This window comes from Podarcis muralis, chromosome Z, assembly GCF_964188315.1.
Source record: "Podarcis muralis chromosome Z, rPodMur119.hap1.1, whole genome shotgun sequence".
NCBI classification, from domain to species: Eukaryota; Metazoa; Chordata; class Lepidosauria; order Squamata; family Lacertidae; genus Podarcis; species Podarcis muralis.
In genome coordinates this window covers 16,534,369-16,552,152 of record NC_135673.1, presented here as the reverse complement: position 1 = coordinate 16,552,152, position 17,784 = coordinate 16,534,369, and the positions used below count along the sequence as shown (strand labels likewise).

General features: G+C 44.3%; 2 protein-coding genes across 6 annotated transcripts in view; one reads left to right on the top strand and one right to left on the bottom strand.

Moving 5' to 3' along the window:
- Positions 1-10,241, bottom strand: part of NUP188 (nucleoporin 188) — a 47,943-nt gene extending 37,702 nt beyond the window's left edge. For 2 of the 4 annotated variants that reach the window (XM_028715552.2, XM_028715554.2), the window contains exons 1-6: positions 10,188-10,241; positions 4,282-4,336; positions 2,994-3,067; positions 1,935-2,019; positions 1,531-1,611; positions 592-636 (exon numbers count right to left, since the gene is read on the bottom strand). In XM_028715552.2, the coding sequence (XP_028571385.2) occupies positions 592-636; positions 1,531-1,611; positions 1,935-2,019; positions 2,994-3,067; positions 4,282-4,336; positions 10,188-10,213 (366 nt within the window). In that variant the 5' untranslated portion in view covers positions 10,214-10,241. Of the gene's footprint in view, positions 1-591; positions 637-1,530; positions 1,612-1,934; positions 2,020-2,993; positions 3,068-4,281; positions 4,337-9,921; positions 10,121-10,187 lie in introns of those variants that run through there. The other 2 variants (XM_028715553.2, XM_028715555.2) reach the window with 2 other exon arrangements.
- Positions 10,242-10,452: 211 nt separating this feature from the next.
- Positions 10,453-17,450, top strand: DOLK (dolichol kinase). Of its 2 annotated transcripts, XR_003704634.2 has the most exons (3): positions 10,461-10,534; positions 12,380-12,534; positions 13,233-13,317. XR_003704634.2 is itself a non-coding variant. In XM_028715558.2 (2 exons), the coding sequence occupies exons 1-2, from the start codon at positions 10,471-10,473 to the stop codon at positions 17,266-17,268; spliced, it is 1,791 nt and encodes a 596-aa protein (XP_028571391.1). In that variant the 5' UTR covers positions 10,453-10,470; the 3' UTR covers positions 17,269-17,450. The 2 variants fall into 2 exon arrangements, 1 of the variants encoding a protein (XP_028571391.1); XM_028715558.2 differs by lacking the exons at positions 12,380-12,534; positions 13,233-13,317 and adding an exon at positions 15,542-17,450 and having other exon boundaries at positions 10,453-10,534.
- The last annotated feature ends 334 nt before the right edge of the window (positions 17,451-17,784 follow it).

The window sequence follows — 17,784 nt, the reverse complement described above, 5'->3', positions numbered from 1 at the left end:
ACACACACACACACACACACCCAGCATGTTTATCCATTAAAACATTTACTTAGTGCTGGTGGGGAGATATATTTTTTTAGAGGACTCCCTTCTTTTAACACCTGTTCTGAAGCGAAATGGCTTTATGACTGCTCCAAGGACAATTACAGTAGTACCTCTGGATGTGAACGGGATCCATTCTGGAGCCCCGTTGACATCCAGAAGCGAATGCAACCCGTGTCTGCGCGGGTCGCAATTCGCTGCTTCTGCGCATGACGTCATTTTTACCATCTGTGCATGCACGAGCTGCGAAACCCGGAAGTAACGCGCTCCGTTACTTCCAGGTCGCCGCAGTGCGCAATCCAAAAATACTTGTCCCGAAGCTACTTCAACCCGAGGTATGACTGTAATATGCTACACATCTGGATGATGAGGTAGGAGGGAGGCAGCTTTGCAACTGTCACAAGTGCCAGCAAATCCACATCCATTGTAGTCATCACCACCACAGCTCCTCAAGTTGCAAGGACCATCAGCAGATTCCACATCTATCTGCAGAAAAGCAGTGTGTAGAAATTACCATCCAAAATAAGATTGCAGCATCAAGTTACTGACCTTCAGTATCAAAGCCTGACTCTGCCTTTCGTCTTCCAGAACAGCCTGTGCAGAACCATAATAAAAGTAACATAAAGTAACTGATAACCATTAACAGCATCATAAAATAGCTTGTGGCATGAAACAAAATCTCATGTATACTGGAAGCACTGCAAGGGAATTTGGTTATCATTCCCCACCCCACCATCCTCCGGATTTCAAGCTTCAAACTTAGCTCACTTAAAAATGTTTATTAGTGCATTGAAAATTGTTACCAAGAACTAGCTTACTGTTAAATTCAACAGGACCTATTTTTAGAACACAAAAGAATATAATAAGAGCCCTGCTGGATCAGGCCTTTGGCCCAACAGCATCCTGTTCTCACAGTGGTCAACCAGATGCCCCAATGGGAAGCCCACAAGCAGGACCCAAGTGCAAGAGCACTCTTCCCACCTGCAGTTTTCAGCAAGTGGTATTGAGAATCATTAGTGCCTCTGACCCTGGAAGCAAGGGCATAGTCATTAAAGCCATCAATGGCTACTTGCCACATCTCCTTCATTGCTATGTCTAATCCTTTTTTAAAGCTGGTGGCTAAAGCTGGTGGCCATCACGGTTGCCTGAAGGCAGTGTGCACAGCAGACCAGGGCCCTCCAAGGGTTTTGGACTATAATTCCCATCAGCCCCAGACAGCACACCCATATGATGCAGAGGCTGATGGGAGCTGTAGTCCAAAATGTCTGGAGGGCCCTCAAGTTAGGAAAGGACTGCAGACTTAATGAAAATCACTTTAAGGAGATTGCTAGCATGGCTAATGTAGCCAAGAAGTTAGGCCTTACCCAACTTTGCAGCATCACACAGAGAAAGGGATTAGCAGATTCCCAGCTACACAGACCCATCTGTAGCAATATATGTCAACATAAACACTGAAGATAGATCCCCACACAGCTGAAAATTACCAACCTTTAATGAGTCTCTGGTCCCCCTATAATCTTCTTGAAGAAAACACTGTAACAGCTGCACGCTTTGCTCTTCATCCAAACCCTGGAGTAACACACACATTCAGCCAGCTTCCGTTAAGGGGTGGGCGCATTCAATACACCTCCTTTGGACAATTTTTTTTTTTAAGGAGAGTACAGCAAATTAATTTTGTCCCCATTAGCTCTCAAGGCTTCTATGAAGTATCGTGCTTCCAAATTATGCTGAGTCATCAGATCAAATCTCAAACCCCACCAGAAACTACTGCCATTCAAATAGGTGATGGCGATAACTCTCTTTCTTGCATTCCTCCCACCACTTCTGTCCAGAGGAAAGCTTATCAGGAAATAACAAAGGAAGCAACAGAGGTGCTTGTTACACCTACTCACCAAGAACTTGCTGGTTCTCAGACCCAACTCCTTCAGCGGAGCAGCAACATTTTTGTCAGCTTTCACTTTCTCGGCCGAACTTGCACTGCAGATTTTATTATTATTATTTAAAAGTTAACTTGTGGTAATGAAAAGTCACAAAAGCTTTTTGTTCATAAAGCAAAACAAGCATGAAATTTAGACATCTTTATAACAGCTGTATTGTGAAAACTATTTCCTCTCCTCTGAAGGACTTACAAGGACTAAGATCCATCAACTAGCCACTGGAAATGTTACCCAACTAGCTCAAGCCCTTGAAACAAGTTATAGAAACTTCATCTGACTCACTTGAAATTAAGAACATAAGAGAAGTTCTACCAGTTCTAACCAAGCACACATTTAGTCCAGCATGCCACTTCCAATTGTAGCCAATCAGAAACCCTAATTTCTATGGGGTTTTGGTGGCCACAGCTGAGCTATTCCATGTCACAGCTGAGCTATTCCATGCTGTTGCCTCCCCAGCAACTGAAGTTCTGCGCTAGACTGCCTCTGAACTTGGAAGTTCCATTTAGCTGCCATGGGTGACATTTAAGCTATCACATCACCAATCCTCCACAAGTATTTTTGTAAAATAATCAACACATTATCTTCCAGCACCCCATCTTTCCACACACTGAATGAAATAAAACCCATAAGGATTCTCAAAAAGCTTCCAGAGTATGTGGTAAAGAACATGGCTCTATTTCATCATTTTGACGCTCCTATTTGGTTTAGCTATTTTCTGTTCCCACTGAAAATTTTCAGTTAAAGATTTATTTTTGAAGAGTCTGGTTCTGCCATCAGCACTGCAGGGGGTTGGACTTGATGACCCTCGTGGTTCCTTTCAACTTTACATTTCTATGATCTGTTCCAATAACAGATCTTTGACAATATAGCACCTATATAGTCAATTAGTAGGTTTTACTCATGTTTAATAGCTTGTAAATGTCTCAGATATGCTTTTATTTCAGTTTTTCATTTCAATGGATCTACTGAGCTGGATGCAAGCCTTGATAAATAATAATGAATAAATTACTGTACCTGGGTGGCTTGTAGTAAGAAAGTCCTTCGAGCAGCCTCCGCCAGTGCTTATTCAACTCTTCCTCAATCTGAGCCTAGAAAAGACCAAAATAATAGCAAATACGTCATTCTCCATGCTTGAAACTTAAAAAGGAACATGCTCATTTCCACTATCATGTACAAAGCCTGACAAGAGCAACAAAGGAATATCATAATCACCTATGGTTTAGATTCCAGCATAAGCAGAACCGAATCATTCCTGATTATCAGCCATGGTGGGTGGGGCTGATGGGAGTTATAGTCCACAATATCTGGAGAGCACCATGGTGGAACCCCCCCCCCCCCAACAACCTAGCATTCAAATTACTGTATACATAACAGAATCATCCCTGACCATTGGCTATACCGATGGAATGGATAGGGTTGTAGTCCAGAATTTCTGCAGGGAATCCCTGATTTACAGTTTGGGTTCTTCTATTAAAAAAAGATAAAAATTATAATAAAAAGAAAAGAAACTTGTTTTTGTTTTGCCTTGAGGTGGAAGAAGACAGAATCTGGGCAGGTTCAGCTCGCAATCAGGGACTCCTTCCTTAGGGGTTGGGGAATAAGGGAAGCAGGCTGCTCTACTAAACGGCCTCAGCCTAAACGGCCTCTATCTGAAGAAGTATGCATGCACACGAAAGCTCATACCAAGAACTAACTTAGTTGGTCTTTAAGGTGCTACTGGAAGGAATTTTTTTTGTTTTGGCCTCAGCCCAGTATACCTGAAGGAGCATCTCCACCCCATCATTCAGCCCAAACACTGAGGTCCAGCTCTGAGGGCCTTCCGGTGGTTCCCTCACCGCGAGAAGTGAGGTTACAGGGAACCAGGCAGAGGGCCTTCTCGGTAGTGGCGCCTGCCCTGTGGAACGCCCTCCCATCAGATGTCAAAGAAACAAACAACTATCTGACTTTTAGAAGACATCTGAAGGAAGCCCTGTTTAGGGAAGTTTTTAATGTTTGATACTTTATTGTGCTTTAATTCTGTTGGGAGCCGCCCAGAGTGGCTGGGGAAACCCAGCCAGATTGGCGGGGTATAAATGTTATTACTATTATTATTATTCCAGGCGAGATAGCCTATCTACACCAGAAACCATTCTACACAAACGTGCAGCATAAGGAAGAACAAATATTACACGGGAAGTGAATTATATGGAAAAATCCTCTCTGTATACACATTTAAGGAAAAGAGGCTAGACAGTGATGATGGCAGACATCCCAGAAAAGCATCCCCAACAAAAAAGAGGTGGCAAACCCATCCTCTACTTACTGGTTCTCTCAGAGCTGATCTGCCCAACAGAATGGTCCACAGTTCTCTGCTGCTTCTAGAAAAAGAATGTATTTTGAAAGAGAAAAAACTGTATCTGTTTTGCTTCTTTTATGTCTTTTTTATTGTAATGTATCTATTTACTTCTATATACAATATTTATACACTGCCATATCATAAACATATATTACAGCTGTATACATCATTAAAGCATGAAACCAACAGTAACATCATAAAAAGTTAAAAACAAGTTAAAAGAAAAAGAATTTTTTTAAAAAATCAATAGACCATTGTAGGATCTGCATAGGCTTAGCAGAGTAGAAAAGTTTTCAGCAGGCATTTAAAAGTTGGCACAGAGGGTGTCTGTTAAATCTCTGTTGGCAGGGTATTCCACAGGCCTGGGCTGATGACACTAAATAAGACTTGATTTCTTACTCTAGTCAAACAAGCGTCACCAAATGACCAAGGACACTGCTGAAGATGACTTCGGTGATCAATCAGGAGATCCCTACAGTATCCTAGACCTAGATGTTCAGGGCTTTGTAAATCAATACAAGAACCTTGAACCTGGTTCAGTAGCAGATGGGCAGCCAGTACAGCTTTTTGAACACTAGTGTCACATGGACTTAACCAGAAATTTTCATCAGTAATCTGGCTGCAGCATTCTGCAGCAACTTGAGCTTCCAAACCAGACCAAAGGGCTGCCCCACATACTACACCTTACAGCAGGCATGTCCAAAGTCCGTTTTGGGGGCCTAATCCGGCCCACTGGTCAGTTTAATCCGGCCCCTGTGGCAGTTTATTTCCTGGGGTAAAATCCTTAAAAAAAAAAACTTTGACAACTTCAACTTTAAAAAATGGTCAACAACTTTGGTCAGCCCTTTGGTAGGCCCTCACAGTCCTTCACTTCATCAAATCTGGCCCTCTTTGAAAGAGGTTTGGACACCACTGCCCTACAGTAATTCAGCCTCAAGGTTACCAATGCATGAACTATCGTGGCCAAGCTATCCCTGTCCAGGAATGGTTGTGGCTGGCAAACCGGATGAAGCTGATAAAAGGCACTTCTAGCCACAAAGGATACTTGGGTTTCAAGTGGCAAAGATGCAACCAGGAGTACCCCCCAAACTATACACTTGCTCCTTCAGAGGGAGTACAACCCCGAACCAGCCACCCAAAGAGCCTGAGTCTTCCCAGGATTCAAACACTGGCCCTCATCCAGTCCACCACTGCATCCAGACACAGGTTCAAAGCTTTCACAGTCTTTCCTGATTCAGATGTTAAGGAGAGGTAGAGCTGCATGTCATCCCTGCATGCTGGTGACACCTCACAGCAGTATGTGGAACCCCATAGCACAAATGCCAGGGTCCAAGGAGCACTAACCCAGTGCTACTTTCTGGTCACCACCTTGAAGATACAAACAGAACCACTCTAATACAGTGACGCCACAATGCCCATCTCACTAAATCAGTTCAGGAGGATACCATGGTAAATGGTATCAAAAGTTGCTGAGAGATCAAGATGCAACAGGATCACACTCTCTCTGTCCCTCTCACAATAAAGGTCATCCATCAGGGCAACCAAGGCTGATTCCATTTCAAAACCAGCTGTGAATCAATGTTAGAAACTCAGATAAGCAAGCTATTCGCCAAATGGCCCCTTAAACCTAGGTTAAAAGTGTAACAACGACATGTCTAGTAACCATTTTCCCCTAAAGACCGTGAAGCAAAAAATGAATTGTGTATATTGTAATATATTTTACAATTCAGTCACACATTTTACCAATTACAGTAATCCTTTTTCTTAGAATCCATTTTCTTAGAAACACAGTTCACATGAGTGACACATTTTAATATCACATTAGCAATTGTTAACTGGACACCACAAACATAAATGGGGCTGAGCCTCAGCAATAGTGGACAACCATAAGTCATTTGAATAATTAAATTTTATAAATATCAGTATATATATGTGTGTGTATTACATAAAATATTGTGCTAGATTTGTATGCAACACTGCTTTAAATGACAATAATATACTATGTATTACTTGTGCTAAATCCATAACCAATTATAAGGTGGCACTATTATCACTACAGTAGTGTGTAACACTAATTTGCTAAGAGTACTGTCCAGTTTGGGACTTGCAGTCAGCGCCAGCGATTAATGGCAGACTTCCCTCGGAGCTCCTGAGGGAGTCTGCTCCGTGGGTTCGGGTCCTGACGCCACGGCGAAGCGGGGACCCTAAAAAATCGCAGGAGGTGAAGCCTGCGAGCGAGGAGACTCGGCGGTCACCTTTGCACCCCCCCAAAACTGTGAAGGAGCCTTTTTAAAGGCTCCGGAACGGCAGCGGGTGAGCGGCGCGGTGCTGAGAGTCATCTACCCAACCTGTGGAGTGAAGCCACATCGCCATGATCGGAGAGCGCTGATTTCTTCCGGAAAATTTGGATGCAAAAATAACTACTCGTGAGTAGATTTAAAAGGACTTAATTGGAACTAATCTAAATATTAAAGAGATTCGGCACTAACACGGGAAAGGTACAAAAAGGAAGTCTGCCTTTCCGTGCTGTAGGACAACTGAAGCAAAGAAACTGTAAAGCTGTAACCCTAGAGGAAATTTCCCTTTGAAAAATTATAGATCCATCGCCCAAAAAAAAGCAGCCCCCCTACGTTTGCAGGAGCGGGGGGGGGGGGAGAGAAGAGAACATTTAAATATACCTGCACAAAGGGATTGATTAAAGTTTACCCGCTATCTCAAGCCCCTGGGACGTACTGCTTTGACAAGGAAGCTGAATAGTGGGGTTAGCACGTTAAGGAAAGACTTTGGAACTGTTTCAATGCTAAACTCTGTGAATAGATACAGTGTCTCTGGACTGCTTGTGTATAAAATAACATTGAAGGTAAATTGAAACTGTGGCTTTTTAGGAAAAAAGGGGGGATCTATTTATTTGTTTAAAAAACTGTAAAGTGAAATTTGAAGTTTCTCTCCCTAGAGGATACTTTGTTGCAACAACAACAATAAAGCTACTAGCTGCACAGTCACTGGAAAATTCCTTTCCAAAACAAATCTACAGACGTAAGAAGCGACCTCGACTTTGCATGAGAGTGTTATGGCAAATGGAAAAGGAAAAATAGAGGACAAAGGCCTCAGGTCTGGTAGACAATACAAGACTGATATTTCTCAGCAGAGAAGAGCTTCAACATCCGGAGGCACAGGAGCAGCTGCTGCCTCACAAACTAAACTAAAAAAACTATGTCATCTGAAGATGCTTTTGCACAGGTACTTGGTAAAATTAATGAATCCTTGGAACATCTAACGAAACAGGGAGCTGAGACAAGTAAACAAGTTGCAGAAACTAATAAACAAGTAGCTGAGATCTCTGCAAAAATTGATCTGAACACGACAAGCATTAATGAACTTGGGAAGAAAGTGAATTCTAACACACAGACTATTGAAAGACTTTTAGAGGACTCGGCTACAACTAGAAAGATTGCTGAGGAAGCTAAGGAAATTGCTACTGCAACTCAGGAGCAGATAGCACCGGTCTTCAAGAAATTGGAGGAAGTCAGCATCCCCATAAAAATGAAGTCAGCATCCCCATAAAGCTTGTCTGTGGAAGGAAGCATGAAGTGCTAAAAAATCTCCTGGTAGATGGATGCGTTGACCCCGGACTTAATGAAGCACAGTGGACCAACACCAGCTGATGACATGGCTCCCCAAATCAACACAGACTGTGGAAACTTCATACTGGACTTCAAGCATCTGGCATTGTGTGCCTCCCCATTCTTCCTCCAGACTCTGGGTCCTTGGTTTCCAAATGAGATGCAAAAGTTGCTCTCATCAGAAAAGAGGACTTGGGACTACTGAGCAACAGACTAGTTCTTTTTTTCTTTAGCCCAGGTAAGACGCTTCTGACGTTGTTTCTTGTTCAGGAGCGGCTTGGCAAGAGGAATACATTTGAAGCCCATCTCCAGGATCCATCTGTGTGTGGTGGCTCTTGATGAACTAACTCCAGCCTCAGTCCACTCCTTGTGAAAGTCCCCAACATGTTTGAATGGTCTTTTCCTGACAATCCTCTCCAGGCTGCAGTCATCTCTGCTGCTTGTGCACCTTTTTCTTCCACACTTTTCCCTTCCGCATAACTTTCCATTAATGTGCTTCGATACTGCACTTTGGGAACATCCAACTTCTTCTGCAATTACCTTTTTCTGCAATTACCAACTGGATTACCTGCTCTATCCACTGGGAAATCCCCCAGAGCAGTCAAGGATCCATCAAATTCCATCAGTCTCTGGGGGGACCATCTCCTAACTGGCTGTCCAGTTTTTGCTTCATACTCTTGCATATACAGTGGTACCTCAGGTTAAGTACTTAATTCGTTCCGGAGGTCCGTTCTTAACCTGAAACTGTTCTTAACCTAAGATACCACTTAACCTGAGCTAATGGGGCTTCCCGCTGCCACCACGCGATTTCTGTTCTCATCTGAAGCTAAGTTCTTAACCCAGAGTACTATTTCTGGGTTAGCAGAGTCTGTAACATGAAGCGTATGTAACCCGAGGTACCACTGTATATATACATGTGTGTGTGTGTGCGCGCGCGTGCGTGCGCACTCTTAACCTAGGCTTAAGGGGCCATTTGGCGAATAGCTTATATATCCGAGTTTCTAACACTGCCCCAAGTACAGTTACTTCTACACACACAGCACACTTATGTACATTGCCAATATGAACTTCCCATTCCTGTGCACCTGAAGAAAATGTAGCCCAGAGTGACCAAGAAACAGCTTCCTAAGATCCTATTTAAATCAGCCTTTAACTCAGTAAAAGACTGAGACATAGCTCAGTGCTTACAGTTTCTGTCTGGTGCACAGAAAGGCAAAGGGTTAATCCCCAGCAGCCTCTCCAGGTAGGGCTGGGAAGGCCCCCTGTCTGAAACTCTAGAGAGTGGCTGCCAGTCTGTGTAGGCAATACTGAGCTAGAAGGGCCAATGGTCTGACTTGGTATACGGCAGTTTCCCCTGCCCCCTGTTTAACTGTGCACTTTATTCAAGACCATGAGGACTAGAACCTTCTTTTACATTTAGGAGAATGCATATAGCTCAGTGGCAGAGCATCTTATTTGCATGCAGAAGGTCCCAAGTTCAATCCCCAGCTGCATCTCCAGGTAAGGTTGGGGGAAATACCCTGTCCAAAAACCTGGAGAGTGGCTGCTGCCAGCCAGTGTGGGCAATAATGAGCTAGATGGACCAAAGGTGCAACTCAGTAAAAGGAAGTGGTGTGTCTTCCAAGGAAGGGCCATAGCCCAGTGACTGAAGCATCTGCTTGGCATGCATAAGTTTCCCAGGTTCAGTACCAAACAGCATCTCCATGTACCGCTTTCAACATCCCCTGACAGGAACCCCAAAGAGCCACTACTTCTGGTCAGTGTGGGCAGCACCAAGCTAGATGGGCCAATGGGCTAAATCATGAGAATGCAGCTTCCTATTCATTTATTTAATTTCACAAGATTTATACACTGCTGGGTTCTTTAAAAGAAAAAAAAAACCTCAAAGCAGTTTACAAAAAGATAAAACAAGAAAATCAAGAAAAATCAACAACCCTGCTTTGAAACAAACAAAAGTTAGAAGACTTAAACAGATTAAAATTACCTCAACTTTCTAAGCATGAATCCAACTAGCTTCTAATTGCAGGTATGACCCCAATAAAACGACTAAAACCAACCACATGCATTCATTCAAAGGGGCCGACTTTGGAGTAGGGCTAAGCTCTGGCCCAACAATCTCCCTTCTCGGGCTGATTTAGCCACAATTTAAAATAAAATCATTTTATTTCATTTTGAAACTTCACGATCTTTTCCTCCCCTCACCCTCACCCAATCAGTCAGTCGCTCCTCGCAACGCGCGCCTTCCCTTACCTCGCGCACAGCCCCCCAGTCGCCATCTTGCCTCTTCCCCTGCCCCACCCCCTTTCCCACGTGATATTCTCCCTCCCAAAATCAGCCAATCCATGAGCAAGAAAGGGAGAAAGAAGAAGGTGGAACGAACGGCTAGAGCGCCTCTTTCCCGCTGTCCGCGAGTCACGTGACACAAGGCCCTTCTCTCTCTTGCCTCTTCTTGCCCCAGTGGTGGGGGGAGGAAGCGTGAGGGGCGCAGGGTGAGGGAGGCGACGTGACGTGTTGTGCGTAGCACGTCGACAAGATGGCGGCGCCCAGTAGGGTGAGTTTATTACAGAAGAGGGATCAGCTGGGTGAGGCAATGGAAGGTTTGTGGAGGCCTGTTGAGGTTGCTTTCATTAAAAAAATATATTTTAAAATTTATGGTGGGTGCGGGAGAAAGAGCAGCTGGATATAAATATTTTTAATGCATTTCTTTATTTGGCTTATTAATATTATTTATATTTTTAGATTTGATAAATTAAATGTGTTTGCCAGAGCCAAGGTAGCCCAGTGTAGGGTGCTGAATGCAGAAAGTTAACCGATCGCGCAGTGAGGCAACCTGACGCTACCCTGGAGTTCATGGTCTTTGTGTTATTTGCTATTTGCTTATTACTGTTCTACATTAATATTATTCATTTCATTTCCGCTTTATATTTTTAAGGGGGTTATATTTTTTATATTTTTATATTTTTTATATTTTTAAGGGGGGAATCTCAAAGTGACTTACAATACATGAAGACAGCAATCTAGAATAAAACATTACTGAAGGAAGTCAGATATAAAGTATACATTGAAAGAGACATAAGTAGCAGGAAACCAAGCTATTACCTTAAAAATTTCAAAATAAAACATTACAAAGGAGGTCAAGTACAGAATCCATCAGATGTGTTACTTACATGCTATGCAAAGGTCTCCAAGCACCTAATGGCATCTTTAGAAACATAAATACAAACACCTTTCAGGTATCATTAAAAGTAGAACAAAGTAGCCTTCCTCCCTCTCAGTAAATGGCAGTGGGAAGCGTTGGCAGCACACCAGTAATTAACAATGGTTCTCATGGACTCATTTAAGTGTGCAAAAGTCGTTCTGCCCTCACAGTAACCTTGTGAGATAGGCTCAGTTGTTTTCTCTGCTGCTATACAGAATGTTGATGCAAATTTTAAAATGGGATAATATTCTTAAGCAACTTTGTGGGGAGAGGGGATAGAGAGGTGTATTCTTAATGTTGCTGCTGTTTGTTTTTTTACTGCATATTGAGGAGGCATAGAAAATAAAGGTGACATTTGGGTGTGAAAGTAGAAATGTGAAAATTGGTCGAGGCAGGTATTACCACTGATTTTTTAATCTCATTCTAAACCACCATCTCAAGGCAATAAGGTAACTAAAAACAGCAAATACTTATAGAACAAAACTAAATTTCTAACAAGTGGACACTCACAGTAAAGACCCATTTATCCAGCTGGGAAAGCCTGCCAGAAGAAAAATGCCTGCAATTGTTTCTGAAAAGTGCAAATAGTGGGTGCCTTTTGTATCTCACTGTGGCCGCTGCTTCATTACAGTTGTAGGAGGGGTAGATATGGGTAGGTCTGTGACTGATTTAAATGGATTGCATAAGACTGTTTTTGAGGGAATTATTGGGAGTGAACACAACTTAATTCTATGGTAGATAGCAGGGTTTGAGGACTGGTGAGCTAGATCCTCATTCCACCCCACGGGTGGGCGACTTTTCGGGTTGGTGGAACTGCCTACCTGTCAACCATTTGGTGCCACTGTGACATCAGGTGACGCAACTTCAAAGGAAAGAACTAGGCATGTGCTCCTGATTCTTCCTTTTCTTACTCTGCAGTCCTGCTTGAACTTGAGACAGGCCTTCAAAGGAAGATCCAATGGGGATTGTCTGTGCTAAACAGTGGATCCTTTAGCACCAAGTTCCGCTTGCCAAGGAGTGAGCAGGAGTGCAATTGTTCCTTTGTGGTTACATGTGAGACATTTGTTGTGGGGCAAATGGCCATGGCTTGGGGTGGGGAAGCTTTAAAGGCTAAATTAGAGCTTGTTTGCAGAAAGTTCTGCATGCCTAGTGTAGGGTGGTTGTGTGCTTAGATTTCCCCTCTAAGCCTGTTTCAGGTGCTCAGGATGTGTAACTCTCTAACTTTATCTCATTTTATTGTTAGAATTGCCCTGTGAGGTAGATTAAGCTGTGATTGACCTGCCCAAGTACATGTACCCTGCTTCATGACCTTATGACTGAGCAGGGATTTGAGGCTGGTCCTCCAACACCCAAGCTCAACAGCTTTCTCCATTATATCACACTGACCGAATGTGATAGGTAAGAAACATTGTTCTGGAAAATGCAACTGATGGATCTAGGGTTGCTAAATGCATGTGCTTAAGTCAGGGTAGTCCAACATGTGGCTCAGGGACCACATGTGATGCCTTTTTTGGTGGCCCATAACAACATTTGTTTAGGGAAGCTTATAATGTTTGATGCATTACTGTATTTTAATATTTTGTTGGAAGCCACCCAGAGTGGCTGGGGAAGCCCAGCTAGATGGGCAGGGTATAAATAATAAAAAATTATTATTATTATTAGATGCCCCACCCCACAGCCCTTGCACTGCCTTACCTGGTGCCTCCTTACCCAGCTTTGTGAAGGAGGCATGGGGGCTCTGACAGGGTCCCTGAAGCCTCCTGCCTCCTTCCCCAAAGCCTAGTTTGCACTTTCCCATCATTGGGAAGGAGATGGGAGGGCTTCAGGACCCTGCCAGAGTCTTACATCTCCTTCCCAATCCCTGTGCCTCACCTAGCCTGCTTTGGGAAGGCAACATGAGGGCTAGAGGGTTGTCAGATGTTTGCCTCACTCACTTCCTGCACCTGTGTGCAACGGGTTCTGTGTCAAAGTACTCTTGCAGCCTACTTGGCATGAAAAGTTGGACCACTCTAGCTTAAGTGTTTGATGGTTTGTGGGTGTGGCCAACACTCCTTGCATGTGTTATGTGGGAAACACAATCATAGCATTTGCTGCAGGGAGTATGGAGCAACCATGCAAAACCAGTTTGGGCAGAAGATTAGACATGACTTGACCTTAATTCCAGTAGGTGTACTCTTAAACAGAACTTAATTGGATGCAACACATATTATTTCTGATGTGGATGTGCCATGGATTCATGTAAGTATATCAATTTATTGTTTATGCTTTAAATAGCTATACCATCAGAATATAGGTTGTTTGTATATAAATGAAATGAAGCAAGATAAGTGGTTTCCCCCCCCCCCCCCATCAGGGAGATGGATTTCAGTAGAAACAGAAGGAATGATTTACTCCATCCTCACAGTGAGGCAGAATTCTCTCTATCTTAAACAACCAAACCACAGTGGGTTGTATCCAGTGGTATTCCTACTCAGAGCTCAGAGTAGACCCATTGTATAGTGTTCAGATCAAGGGAAGTCCTAGGGCCTCTCTATTCTGCCATAGTCAAACACCACCTGGAGTTCTGTGGCCAGCTCTGGGCACCCTAGTTTAAGAATGATATTGACAAACTGGAGCAGGTGCAGAGGAAGGCAACCAAGGTGATCAAGGGTCTGTAAACCAAGCTGTCCTGAATCCCCAGCATACATGGCAGCAAGTCCCACTGTTTTATACAGTATGTCAGGTCCAAAGTCTAGCAGTCAGGGAAAACAGTCCATTGGAAGTCCTGGAGCATCTAAGCCAAGGTCCAGCCACATGGGCAGTTAAGCAGATGTAGCCCCTCACCTGTTTCCCTTTTATTTCTTGAATCCTGATTGCGGCATCTAGGCTTGACAAGCCATATGATCCTCACCTGTTCTGAGCCTACTTCAGCTGAGGAATCACACATCTCTCTCCCCCCCCCCCCCCGGGTTGTGGGGCTAATGAGCTTCACCTGGGCTGTGGAGCCTTGCCTGCCTCAGCCTCCCAGAGCATACCTCCCACTGCTCACTACGCTTCAGAGCCTGCCTTGTTCATGGAGACAGAGTCCTCTCTGATTCTGTTGAGGGATCCTGCTCTTCTGGTCCCTGCACCTTGACTCCCACCCCCTTGCCATCCCGTCATCCTGTGCAACTCCAACCTCTCCTTTCCCATCCTCAGCTTGCCTTGGTGGGTCCCAGTCACAGCTTGCCAGGATCCTGTTCCTCCTCCCTGTTGTCCTCCCAGTTCATGACACAAGCTTTAAGAGAAACAGTTGAGGGAGTGGGGTATATTTAGGTTGCTTAGGAGAAGACTGAGAGGTGATTTGGTAGCCATATTCAGTTATCCAAAGGGCTGTTATATGGAAGACAGAGCAAACTTCTTTTCTGCTGTTCCAGAGGGTAGGGCCTGAACAAGTTGGATACAAATTATAAGAACTGAACATTAGGAAGAACTTTCTGTTGATAGGAGCTGTTCAATAGTGGAACAAACTCCCTTGGAAGGTGGTGGGCTCTCCTTCATTGGAGGTTTTTAAACAGAAATTGGATGGCTATCTGTCAAGGGTTCTTGCACCATGATTCCTGCATTGCAGGGGGTTGGACTAGATGATCCTTGGAGTCCCTTCCAACTCTATGACTAACTTACGCCCATTAATTTCAATGAGGCAAATCTGAGTATTTATTTTATTTTATTTCTATACCCGAAGGTCTCAGGGGGTATCATTAGATGAGAAGGGGGTATCATTAGATGCAACCAAGTATTCTATAGCAAAGGGATAGCCAACCTGGTGCCTTCCAGGTGTTGTTGGACTATAACTCCCATTCACCTCTCTCTGTTGGCCATGCTAGCTGTGGTTGGGGTCCCTTCCAACTCTACAGTGATTCTATGATGGGTGTTCAACATCTGGAGGGCACCATGTTGGCATCTGTACATCTGCATGCAACAGGGAGAGGCAAGAGTGATTTAAACAGAATATACTAGAAGTCACGTAAACAAAGGAGTGTGCTTAAACCATATTTTATTTATCTGCACTGTGTCTTTCCTCTTATAGTTCATAACAGCTAAGAAAAACGTAATCACATAGAATGAAACCAACAGTAAAATTACCATAATAACAGGAATAAACAATTTAGAATTTACGCTTTCAGAAGGAAAAAGATTCCCTTTCAATTCTAGCAAGGCAAGCAATGAGCTCCAGCCACAAAAGCCCTTCCAGTATAGGAAGGTCTTAACTGTGATGGAAAACTAGCAAGGAGGGGCAGAAATTATCCTCCCTTTGCATGGAGTTCCAGAGCGTGTCAATGTTTTTATTAAACAAGAGAAGCTTTCCTTCAGTACAAGGGAAGAAGCAGATGGTGTATATAATACGCTCTTTTTTTAATGGGATGGTTTTTGCTTTCACTTCTAGGAAGGGCACTAAGATACAAGAGAGCTTTTGACAGTGAGGGAAACAGACAGACAGACACACACACAGAGAGACCGCATTTGAAAATATTGGACCAGAACAAACAGCTGCCAGGGTTTTCTGAGCACAGGGAGCGCAACAGTCTGGCTGTCACCATGCTAAGCAAGCAACCCATCATTGTGGAATCCCTCATCATGTTCACCATCGTGCTTTGTGTGCACAGCACAGTCTGGGATCGCTTTTCCTGGTGCGCCATTGCGCTTGCAATCCAAGCTTTCTATATCCAGTTTAAATGGGACAACCTCCTCCGCCTGGGCAGTGCTGTCTTCCAGTTTCGGGCAGGAGCAAACAGTGGCCTCTTCCCAGCTTGCATGGCTGTCCCATTGCTGGGCATTGTGATGAAAGAGAGATGCCAAGCGGCTGGTATCGTGTACTTTGAGCGTTTTGGCATCATCGTAGCCTCCACTGGCATGATCATCGCCCTGTTCCTCTCTGTGATAGCACTCGGTGTTACCAAACCTGTGCCAACAAATACCTGCATCCTCTCTGGCATTGCTGGCAGCCTGATCATCTACACCATGAAGCACTCGTTGACGGTCTCTGAAGTGATTGAGGTCCTGGAGGTCCTGCTTATCTTTGTCTACCTCAGTATGATACTGCTATACTTGCTGCCTCGATGCTTCACTCCTGGTGAGGCTCTGCTCGTCCTGACAGGAATAAGCTTCGTCCTCAATCAGCTCATCAAACGTTCTCTGAACGTAACCGAAAGCAGAGGGGACCCGATTGACTTCTTCCTCCTGGTGGTGGTGGTCGGGGTGGTTCTCCTTGGGATATTCTTCACCGCCCTCTTTTTCTTCATGGATTCTGGGACCTGGATCTCCTCCATGTTCTTTCATATGATGACGGCGGTGCTGGGTCTGGGGGTTGTCATGCCGTGGCTCTACCGCTTGATCCGGCAGAACCCCCTCTTTTGGCTCTCCCAGTTCCTCTCTCAAACACAGACCAGAGTTTATCTCCTCGCCTACTGGATCCTCCTGGCTGCTTTGGCATGCACAGTGGTTCTCTATCAAAACGCCAAGAGGTCATCTGGTTCTAAGAAACACCAAGCATCAACCATAACCAGGAAATATTTCCATTTCATTGTGGTGGCAACGTATGTCCCAGGACTCATCTACGACCGCCAGCTCCTCTACGTGGCTGCTGTGGTGTGCTTGGCAGTTTTCATTCTTCTAGAGTACATCAGATACTTCACCATCAAACCCTTGGGGCACACCCTCAGGAACTTGCTTTCTCTCTTTTTGGATGAACGGGACAGTGGGCCTTTGATCTTGACTCACATCTATCTTCTGCTGGGGATGTCCCTCCCTGTTTGGCTGTTCCCCAGACCTTGTGCCTCAAAGGCTACTTTGCCTGGGGCTGGGGCCCTGGCCCCTTACTCTGGGGTGCTTGCTGTGGGCATTGGGGACTCAGTAGCTTCTATTTTTGGGAGCACAGTGGGGGAGATCAAATGGCCGGGGACCAAGAAGACCTTTGAAGGCACCATGATGGGCATATTTGCCCAGATCATTGCTGTTGCCATCATTCTGATCTTTGACAGTGGTGTGGATCTAAATGCCAGCTACTCCTGGATTCTGGCATCTATTAGCTTGGTTTCCCTTTTGGAAGCCTACACTACCCAAGTGGACAATTTACTTCTGCCTCTCTACCTCCAAATACTACTGATGACTTAGGGGACCTTGGCTGGGAATCTTGGCATGACCGGTGCGGGGATGGAGGCTATAGGTAGGGCAATGGCTTGAATCACTGTAGTGAATTCGCAGTATCAGGCTGTAAAGTTCCAAAAGAGGGATAACAGTGTTCAGATAATTGCTCTTGGATCAAATGAATATTTAAAAATGGACATGCAAAAGTATCTTTGTCAGCTTGTCATTTTTAATTGTGCTTTCAAAATTAGTCCAGCAACTTTAGTTCTGTTGTATTGTAGTGTTGTAAAGATAAATCAAGGAAAGGCAACGTGTCTAAGCATATTGGACTCTTTACGTGGCTTAATGGTCCTGGTGATTAAAGGTCTCTTCTATGGCTGTCAGTGTGCGGCCCAGAAGCAACTCTGTCAGGAAGCAATTCATAATGGACATCCTGAATAGTAGATTTTGTGTGCTGTTAAGTCTGCAGTTCTACACATGCAGTTTTACCTGGGAGTATGTCCCACTCAATTCAGTGAGAGTTTCTTCCCAGTAGATATGCAT